General features: G+C 34.9%; 1 protein-coding gene across 1 annotated transcript in view; it reads right to left on the bottom strand.

The window, feature by feature from the left end:
* Positions 1–1,848: 1,848 nt before the first annotated feature.
* LOC117323030 (neuropeptide FF receptor 2-like) overlaps positions 1,849–11,540 on the bottom strand; it is an 83,915-nt gene continuing 74,223 nt past the window's right edge. The window contains exons 2-3 of the mRNA XM_033878021.1: positions 5,736–6,126; positions 1,849–4,581 (exon numbers count right to left, since the gene is read on the bottom strand). Coding sequence (XP_033733912.1) covers positions 3,745–4,581; positions 5,736–6,126 — 1,228 coding nt within the window. The 3' untranslated portion in view covers positions 1,849–3,744. The remainder of the gene's footprint in view (positions 4,582–5,735; positions 6,127–11,540) is intronic.

Here is an 11,540-nt window from a genome sequence, read left to right as displayed (position 1 = left end):
GGTGTCGCCGTGAGCTAGATTTTTATGGTGGGTGTCGCCGTGAGCTAGATTTGTATGGTGGGTGTCGCCGTGAGCTAGATTTGTATGGTGGGTGTCGCCGTGAGCTAGATTTACATGGTGGGTGTCGCCGTGAGCTAGATTTGTATGATGGGTGTCGAAGCAGAAGACGCCTTTCTCTTCCTGAGCACCTTATTCTATTCTCCGTTTTTATTTTCAGATCGTTTAAACATTTTTGAGTTAATAATTATTTCGTTATTATGTTAGTATTCTTTGTTGTTTTTAGGATATTTTAGTCTGATATGGAACAATGGAATGATAGTGTTAATAAAGATACGGGAATAGTAACTAGGGCTGTTTTTACAGTCAGTAGATACTATATTTACAAACGGTCTTGCGATGTTCTTTATACCAGAAAAGAAACGCAAAATAGATTATATGAGGTTTTTCTGGTTCACATCATATTCGTTTTACATTACAAGAAATCCAATTTCGAAATGTCAAATAAAATGTACTATTTAAGGCTATAAAGACTCTTTATTCCTTCTTCTGTTGACTTGCGGAATTAAAATCACGTCAGTATGTGGTAGACGATGCCGCAGTCAATGCATGCCGCCAATCTTAATCAACATGTTAAATCTTATTACTATTTTTTTAAGTTTAAGAGTAAGGATGAACTGCTGCATGAATCTTAAACTAAATAAAACTGACTTATATTTGCGAAACTTAGTTTTAATTCTGCCATGAATTTATCAACAGCCTGTCAAAATCACTGTAAACATTCCTCTCGTACGCCCTAAATAAACAGCTAAGAGAGTTAAAACGTTCTTCTCCTGATTACGTCAGACTTCTTTTATATAAAATCGCAACATCTCTGTCAATAACATTGTTGAAACGACATATTGGTCAAATAAACCATAAGATCTTCTTTGCTTTCGGAGTTGTTTAGATTAAAACAGTTTCGTATTTCACATGGTGCCGCTATACTCAGTCGTCGAATGAAAAACTGTCACACCGCTTTCTTCCTATCAACAATGTATAAATACTTATTGTTGCATTAGTCAGTGTTGTCCTTTCGTCCGGCTACGAATAATTCATAGATAACAATAATTACTCGGAAACCCGATTTCGAATGAATAATGTATGTAACAGTGTTGTATATTGATGATAAATCAAAATAAAACTCGTAATACTGAACCATTCTGTTGATAGATAGACTTCGAACAATTCTGAAGCCTTCATAGTACTTCAAATCTGATTGTTCTGCTGTAGAGTGGGGTACTCAATGTTATTTACTACAAAAGTGAATAATTTGCAATGTTTACTTTTTTTAATCGCGAGAATTACATTCATAGGAGAAATTGTGATTTAATCGAACGACATTCCTCTTCATCATACAGTGTCATGCAATGCAAATCCTAAGGTGTTGCTTTCAAAGGTTCTATTTTTCGCCATAAAATTATAAACAAAAGCATATTCAGATTCCTGATTTCTACAACAGATACATACTGTAAATCACTTATACTTCGCGTAGGGTTTATTTTCGCGTTAATACGCCAGGAGAGTCAATTTAGAATTAAAATCCGTCTCGATTATTTGTACGTGAAACACTCTTTGGATGGTGACGAAGCTATATTACCGATATAGTAACCTTGCCGAGTCAATGACTCCTTGAGCTCCTATATTCGGGAATATATTCGGGTAAGTTCGCGAAATAATGTATTCGCAAAATCAAAGTGATTTAGAGTATTTTTTTCTTCATATTTTTGATAAATCCCTTGTGCGAGAGAATAAATAGCTATATAGTGTTAAATGTTATGTACGTAAAAAGAGAAGAGATTCGTTGTGTATCTTTATTTATAGAACAAAGAGATATGTTTGAACATTGAAATAATCAGAGTAAAGAAGAACCCGTTCTTCGACACATTTGGGGAAACAGTTTATTTTCTGTCTGATCTCAAGTCATCAATCAAGCATTATTTTGCTTCCAGTCATCAATCAAGCCCTATTTGTTTTGTGGTTCGTTTTCAGTTCTGTATGTAATCCAATTCTGATTAAGCTATCAATACTAAATAAACTAAATTCGTCTAGTTATATAGGATTGGTTAAAGTTAGAATTTGTAACAAAACATACTTAATAACTGTTGCACCTGATGGAGAAACTTTGACCTGAAAAAACAACAGTACACAATGTATATCAATATGTCAAATTATTGACCCGAAACATGATGATGATTTATAGATACTGACCAAACAAATTTAACGGCTTACACAGTGTATCATAAAATGGTGATTTTACTTTACAACAACACTAAACTGTACCAATATGATGTTATTTCCAAGTTTGTCGACATTTACTTAACGGTAGTTGGTATAATTAACACATACGAATTCGAATACGCATTTACTGATACACCATTTTTACATAAAATTTTACCGTTCGTTCCGATGACGTCACTTCTTTCTGTGCAACGATAATGGAACATGATAAAACAAGTGTAATAAATCAGCAAATGAGAAAATAACCCATAAATAACTTTTTTTTAAAAGCAAGAAAAATAAGTTTAATTTAAGTCTGAATATAATGATCAAATGGAACCAACAAGACTCATTCAACAATAAACGAATAAGTAATATAACGAAAGAAAATTGTTAACTTATATTGGTCATTCTGGCAGATCTTTCAGATTTCATATCATAGTAATACCTTATACACGTGGATGATATGATGAAAATTAGTATTACGGCGATCCCTACTATTCTAAAGTTGACCAAACATATTAAAACTGTACCGATACGGATATAAAAAGATTTTCTACGGGCAGTAAATTCATACATGTACTTGTAAGTTTTAAAGATTTTTAAAAGTCGGATCTTCATATTGCTTGTGAACAAATAATCTAAAACCTACCAATCCGAGAGTTTTGAGTAAAAAAAAAAGAAAAAGAAAAGAAAAAAAAAGAGTTCAACTACCATATTGGTTTAGAGTAGTATTCCCTTTGTACAAACGCTCGGTTACTTTTTCCATTACTAATTCATTATCAAATTGGATGCTTTTCTATCAAAATCCGGGAAATAACATTGACATATCGTTGACATGAAAAGGTGAAGAAATCTAGTAAAATTTCAGAAATTTGATTTCATTTTTTTTTTCTGTGAATTTCGTAACATGGATGTAAAAGTATGATATTGCAAGGACATGATACATTTAGGTATGATTTTGATATACTTCAGATCGACGTATGCTGTTTTAGTATTTTTTAAAGTTTTGAAATAGTATGGTTTTGAACAAATATAGATACTTTTTTTTTAGAAAACTAGAATATTTCATGCTATGTTTATAATGGCAATGCTGTCTTTCAATCTGTTTTTGCTGGAGTCATTATTCCATCTTTGGAAACCGGACGCTGGTGTTTTATACGATCTCCATACAAAATATGTATACATTTGATAATTTGCTCCTTGGGAACGTTACAGCAGAAAAATGTCTGAGGAAATGGAATAATCAAACATATTTTTGTATGGAATGAAACGTCCAGACCACCAAGGGGTTCCAGACAGATTAGAACACACAAGTGTTGTGATAGTAGGACATTTACATGGTATTCTCAACATCAGCCTTGTGATGCCCGATTAAAATGTTTTCCTCGATTGTCGTCAACTATTCACCTTCAATAAAATGGATGTCACACGATTGATTGCTTGATTGATTGATACATTTTTAGTTTTATTTTTGGGGATATAGGTTCACGGACATGCGTTTTGCTTAACGTCGATGGTCTCTGCCTCGTTCATATCCCCATTGCACATGATTATCGTGCGTACATGCCCGTCTACGTCACATTCCAACTGTTTGGGGTTACGCATGATAAACGTTTCCGTCTTGATGCCATTTTTGTTGGGCTCCATAAAGCTCCGAACTTTGCACTGTCTCGGCATGATTTGACTGGTTGTGACACATCTGCAATGTCCGGAGTGGTCAATGATCTGGACAGATTTTGGACAAGGGAAGGTTACCATGGATAGGTTGGAACTGACTCCAGTCTCTTCAACTGTTCGGCACTCGTCAGACCCACAAACATTCTCTTGTGCCATTGGTTGTCGTCCCGTGGTGGACTTACACAGTCTACTTTGTGACCTGCAGGATGAGTCCCCCTCGCTACTGCTGCTGTGAGATTCCTTCCCCTTGACTGGTGCTCTTTCTCTCATTTCACTTTGTAATGGCTCTGCTTCTGGGTCAATGAATGACCCCCGTGACGCGCTTGTGTACGCCGTTGATCGCCGTTGTATGATACTATCCCTGTATAGAAACAGCCTCTGTCGGCAATAATAATTACAGAAGATTTTACCAAGTGTACGACCAAAACTTTTCCGGAATTTTTTACTCATGGCCGTGTAGATGAAGGGATTCACACAACTGTTGATGAAACCTGACAGGTGTATGGTGAGCATAGTGAAAAGGAAGTTGCTATGAAGAAGGAAACTGTCGCCTTGGCCTTGCAGCTGACTGACAATGTTGACTACATACATCGGAGACCAGGAGACGATAAAGGCCACCGCTATCACTATTACCATCCGGGCAACCTGCAATATACATAAGCACGGATAATAATTAACAGTATTACCATCCGGGCAACCTGCAATATACAAACATGCAATCATGCGTCATAATTATCATTATTGCCATCCTGCTAACTTGCAATATTAATGAATATGATGTCATAACTATTGTTATCCGGATATCACACCGTCCAGCAAAGTTCTATCAATTCATAAGAAGGACTAGAATATAAAAAATAGTCACGTTGATGTGAAAAAAAAAAAAACCACAACATTTTACCCACGCTGACATTAAACGTATTTCCGTATAACGTAGGCCATAAACGAGTTGAATGTTTGGATCCTCTTTGAAGTTTGTTGTTTCAGCGACATATAAATGAATGTACATGCTGACGCGCTGTGACACTTTAACGAACATAGCTATCAATGGCATGATGATGCGATAGCATGCATTAATGACGGACTGTCATGGCCCAGTCTATCGATCAAATAGCTTTACTCCTGTCCTGCCAAGTTGGTCAACGACCAGCAATGCAGTAATGAAGTCCATTTTCAGTGTGATGGTTACTTGTGTGAGTTTTTGTACACCCATTTTAGTCTGTAAGATGGATGGAGGGGATTTTTTTATAATATACATTTAACTTCTTTTAAAAGAATTATTTTTGGATTACCAAGTCGCTCTCATTTACCATATTTATTACATTAGGACGTTTTGCATCGTTCCTTTCATAGCTTATTCTGTTTATTCTGTCCATATTAACCACCCTAGCTTTTATTCATGGATTTTCAAATTTTTGCTCTTACCATTTCCGAAATATTCTAGAAGGACACAACAGCTGTAAAGTACAATTATACATCCAATGATGGGGAAAAGTTACCACAACTAACGGTCATTTCAGAAGAAGTGCTGACTTGACAAAATACGCATTGTCGCTTATATAATTGACCTGCACATCGGTTATAAAATGCCAACAGTAATAGCATCGCTATCTATTTGACATACTCTCCGGGGGTTGCACAATTGTTCACTGGCTTGAATGAAATTTATTTTTTCTGACTTTATAAAGACAGTATTTATATTTAAAGCTGCATCAAAAAATGCACTCCTTTCAGGAAAACGGAAATAATTAAAATCTCAATCTGAGAATTTGAATAATTGATAGGATTAAGTGACTTACTTTGCGTTTGTTTACTTCGTCTCGTCTTTTACAGTTCCTGGCTCCGGATTGCGAGCTCTCGATGATGATTGGTTGAAGCAAGGATCGTGCGATCCTCGAGCAAGTCGTGATGATGATAATCATTGGAAGGAAGTACATGAACGCAGTCAGAACAAGGAAGAATACTCGACGGAAGTTACCAGTGCCGCCATCTATCTCATCAAATCGATCAGCACAAATTTGGCGGGAAACTGAACCATAATGACTGCGAAATTCAAATGAGTAACTTCCACAATAGAGGTAAGGCGTGCAGATAACAATAGGTATGATCCACGTGACTGCTATTATCTTCTTTGTTCTACTTTTACTGTTTACCTTCATAGCGGAAAGAGGATGGACAATGGCGTAGTACCTGTAATAAAAGAAGATAACGAATTATGGCTTATGTGAAATACTAATACTTACTGATGATTTATGGAAACTAATTCAAAGTAGTTGCTAATTTTACTCTAGATGATCACATGAGGTACTGTGGCACAATTATGTGAAAGATTAAAAACAAAAAACAAAACAAAAACAAAAAAAAAAAAAACGAAAAAAAACACCTAAAAAACCGAGAATACCGACATAATAACGAAACCATAACTCTAACTCGAAATCGTTAAAACGAGGTCAAAATGGGATAATCAGATAAAGTTTTTTTCATGAAGACCTTTGAAAATAAGTACAAGGAGAATAAGACCAGGTGTTCCGGTAGAGTAAGCGCCCTCTGTTTCACCCATGAAAACGGCCATACAAGTGTAGGCGAAATCCGGGTTATGTCACATGCTCAGTATCAGTTGTAAGCTGGTGAAAACGGAACCACGAGCCATTACCATACCGACAAACACCAAACATGTCTGACTTTGTATCGTACAAGAAATATGGAATATTTCCATAAACGATCATGATGTCGACGGTAAAAATTATAATCAAAAATATATAATTAATTTTTCTTTGTTTTCATGGTAAATACTCAAATGTGATTGGTCGAAAAATTCTTTTCATTCTTCTATGAAAGAATTTCCGAGAATGGCGCGAAAAATGTGACGTCACAATACGACAATTGACGTTGCGTATTGATTTGAGAAAAAGAATCCCATTTAAAACCAGTAAAATTGTACATAAAACATGTTTTAAATTAGAAAATCATTTTCAAAAATTAATTATAAGCGTTGATGTCAATTATTTTTTAATTTCATAGGGGTGTGAAACAAATTTTGTTTGCAAACTTCTGTAAGAATCCGCTACGCGGATTCATACAGTTTGAAAACAAAATTTGTTTCATACCCCGATGAAACTAAAAAAAAATGCATGACATCAATGCTTAAAAAAACGGTGTAAACTGTCTTGCTGTCTAATCATTAAAAACTTTAGAACGATTGTTAATTAAAGGGGTTACTGTTTTCGAAAGGAAGTGTTTTGGTTTCCATTTGCAAGCATCCCGTTACCTTTAAAAAGTTTATAAATTTATTTACCATTCATCGCCTATTTAATATTCGTCTATTCTGTATACAGTTACCTTCATATAGTAAGATAGTCTATGTGGTGTGGTATTGGTTATATCAAAGACGTCAAAGTGATACGTAACATTATTATCTAATACATATACCAAAATTAATTGTAAGAATATATAATCCAATCAATGAAAAAATGACACGAGAAATTCACTATCCTGTATCACCACTGGAAAGACAATTTGGAGAACACTTTATCTTATTTATTACATTTTTAACAGTGAAATATCAAAAAATATTCATTCTACAAAAGTGACACTAGTGAAAAAATATCACTTTTTTCTGATTTGACCAATCAAAGCACAGCTTACATAGGTTAATGGTAGACCTTTATAGTTGCCCCTATTTTTCTATAAAATGTAATAAACAGAATATCCAACAAAATAGTAGCCCAACTTGTGAAACATATTTCGTATTACTGAAGATATTGCTGAATATCCTCTATATATTTAAACAGCTGCTAAATATAGTATAAAACTAGGTCCCAATCACCTGCAATACTTTCGAACACATCAAGTGAATATAATATGTAAAAACATCCGGCACAAAGCGATACGTTTTAAAACGAGGAAACACACACCAAAGGGAAATCGACATCCTTGTGTTTTCTCTACCCATTTCGACCATAAAATCTTCCCATTTTCAAGCTGTCCTCAAGTAGCGATCACCCTGGATTAATCTGACCCTCGAGAGTACAGGTGTTTTACATAAATATCCTCTTAAGTGTGCCATTTTAAAACATAGCTGACTGATTGAAATGGGGTTTTACCAACATATACTCTGGTTCAGTAGTTCATTTCAATACTGGTGATTCGCTTGTTACATTTTTTTTTATTTTGATAACAAACACTGTATATGATTATCACAATAACACTGGGAATCTATTGTGTTTTATGTATGTAGGTTGGTCATTAATGATGAATATTGTCATATGAAAAGGGACATTTCAAAGACTAATATTTTCGAATGTCATGATCCTGACAAAAATGATAATAACGATAACAATGAAAAAAAAACACACAATAGATGATATGTCATTAAAAAGACTTTATCTAGCGTGTAATACAATCGTATTAACGAGGAACATTAATGCCTGCTAATATGGCGCCATAAAAGGATTCCTGGTCACATGACTATGACAACGGTTCTCGTAATGTCCCGAAAGCAGACGACACAGTTGACACATGGATTAGTTGCACTGTCGGAAACTCTCACCCTACATTAATACTGTCGTATTATTGTTTATCAATGTAGGTAGGTACAATTGTATATTATCATTTGTGTTGGCATAGCGACGCCATTAAAACACAATTTACGACAGTATCATTGCGGCAACCGTCAAAAACTCTAAAAACAAAGCATAGCTATTCGATTAAACACGCAAAGTACGGGGCGATTCTCGGTTTTAAGTTCACTTTTCAGAAATCTGTACCATTGGTTATTAACTTCAGTGATATTGAAATCAATGGACATTTCGGGGGACGTCATTGTTCATAATGTGACGTCATTTCATGAAATGTCGAGCTTGCCGTGGACATTGGTAATGGTTTGGATGAGATACAGATACACCGTGATTTAACTGCTGTTTAACCGGATATGCTTCTCATTTCAACAAATTGTATTGACGTTCGATGGTATAATTCAAAGGAATCGAATAACAGGCCAGGCCTATATGAATTCTCTCCTATGGTGGCAAGTGGATCGTATAAATATAAGTATTAAATTATCAATTTACTTTAAAATGAAAATTACATGTATAACAAACATTTAAGTGAGGTAACTGAATATGCTTCCGTGGAACTAACAAAACAAGGTTTTGAGAGATCAGGTTGATGACGACATACGTAATTTTTTATATTCAACATCATGGTCTTATTTGGAAATATTTTGTTTCATTGTGCGATATGAAGTCAGACGTATTCGATGGTTTTTGGGATGTTTGGTTGGTCCGTCTTCCCCACCGTAGTTCTCATTTTGAGAATTGCAATTAACCCAAATTTGGCCCAGACTTGTATGACGGGTGTCGTCGAGGAAGCAGAAGACGCTTACTTTTACGAAACATCTGGTCTACATCTTATTGTACTTTTGCAGGGTTTTTATGGAAATCTACATTTACTTTTCATATTTTGCGATAATTTTATTTATTTTGTGATAGAGTGATGTAAATAACAGACTAGTATAAGTGTGTTTAAAGTTAATCTGGTTTCTGTATTTGCATCGTCATTGCTGATTAGTCGATAAAAGAAATGTAAACAAGATCAATTAATGAGACGACTTATACAGCGGCAAATTAATTTTGTGGCGTCAATAATTAGTTATTAATATTCCTAAAGAAACAATAAAGAAGTAAAGGGATGTGTAACTACATGCACGTGTGACAATCTTGTGTTTTGCCAAGACCTGTATCCTTTAGGCTCCGAATGGTTTGGAAAGGATTTAATAGACATGACTAAGTATATCGGCCGTCTAATGGTTTAATGTGGGGCTTCAAGAAAATTTCTGCCTGAAATTGTTTTTTTTAACTTAAACAATCAGGAACCACATAAAAATGATATTATTTCCAGAACACTTATGGTAATCATTTATATTTAGGTTAGTGAGAGACAACGTTTAGTATTAAACCCAATTTTAAGCCAAAGCGCAGACGTAATTCCAAACCAGTATTGTTCAATAAGCCGGTCGCGTCACAGAAGTAAATTAGAAAATCTACTTATCTTGCTATATAGGCTATAAACAGTCAGTAGCCTCAACCTATATTCTAAAAATTGTCTTCCTTAAACACTTTGTTATCATTTAATCTGAAACGTTAATAAAGATGTCCCGGCAGCAAAATGATTACAGTCATAGGTGAAGACGACATTTATTAATTTTTCTTGTTTTTTTTAATGTAATATAAATGTAATTATTGTATAAGCTATTTGTCATAAAGATGACAAGACTTAAGAGAACTGAGTCGGAATTCAAAGTTTTCGATTGTGGGGAATGGCGACAAGCGTATATTGTTACGTATATTGAAGTAAAACAGATCAAAATTGCGTAAAGCCAAAGTTGGGTGAGATTGTCAATATCGTTGAACTTTCTTCATTACTTTAATCTAAACAAGAGCCCAAACAATCCATCTTGCAGACACAGTTATTGTTTATAAGCATCCGAAACATCAATAACCGATTCCTTCTACAAACATATTATTTTTAACCAGGCCACCGTTTTAAATTCACGCAAGCAATTTGTGGCCGTTGTAGAAAGATTATGGCTTGACATCCTGTAAAATACTTTGATCCGACCAATTTCAAATCTTTCTATTTCCCGTCTTGTAGTGTAGGATCTCAATAATTTTATGATTGACATGCTTCGCTGATTTCCCAATTTCAAATAAACAAACAGGAAAATAAGACCATTAAGAACGATTATTGAAGTTTTTGGAAATTAGTCATCTAGTTGAAGAAATAATTTCACGTTACGAGAAACAAACACTGGAAAATCGCGGGGGATTTTACGCTAATGTCACGGTATTGATGTGGGGGTTTTCGAAATTACTGTCTAAAATCAAAACATGGAGTGAAATGTAATACAGACATCTCTGTATTAGCGGCCAGATTTAGTCCGCCAACAGTTCTCGATGTATACTCGTGATTGGAGGGTGTCAGACAGGCTATTTCACGCCACTAAACATTGAACAGGGAACAATCCGGCGATAGCAATACGGTTCACTAAATCCTTGTTGATTGATGGAATTGAAAAGACATTTTTGCGTTCCAAAAATACCGAACATTGTTCAGATCTCTTGTTCTTTAGACAATATGCTATAAACATACTTAATAGCTCGAGTTAAGTGACGAGTTAAAAATAATAAGAAAAACCGAATTAATACAAAAAGTAAAATATGTGATCAATTTTACAATAATTTCCGTGATTGTGCCTTGCGCTCTAAGGACACAATATTCAAGTGTCTTTAATCTTGTTCAGTTTCGGGACGTGACCTGCTGAAAAGACAAGATGGCGTAACACGGAGCTAATACGATAGTTTGTATGGAAATATCTTAAATGGAGGAAGCAGTCATCGCGACACTGGTCAGCAGACTGATTTATTGCTGGTCAGTAGTGACGGACTTTGGTCAGTCTATATGTAAAGTAGGGAGCCTGTGTGGTATCACGCGATACAGCGCACACGTGCTCTGACAGAGTCCGAAATAAGTCTATCACGCTCGAATAAATATCATTAATCTATTTATAGCTGATCGATCAGAGTTAATAGTGAAATAAACATTAT

Source organism: Pecten maximus, chromosome 3 (assembly GCF_902652985.1).
Source record: "Pecten maximus chromosome 3, xPecMax1.1, whole genome shotgun sequence".
In the NCBI taxonomy this organism is placed as follows: domain Eukaryota; kingdom Metazoa; phylum Mollusca; class Bivalvia; order Pectinida; family Pectinidae; genus Pecten; species Pecten maximus.
The sequence above is the reverse complement of the archived record's forward strand: the minus strand, read 5'-3'. Positions and strand labels throughout refer to the sequence as shown.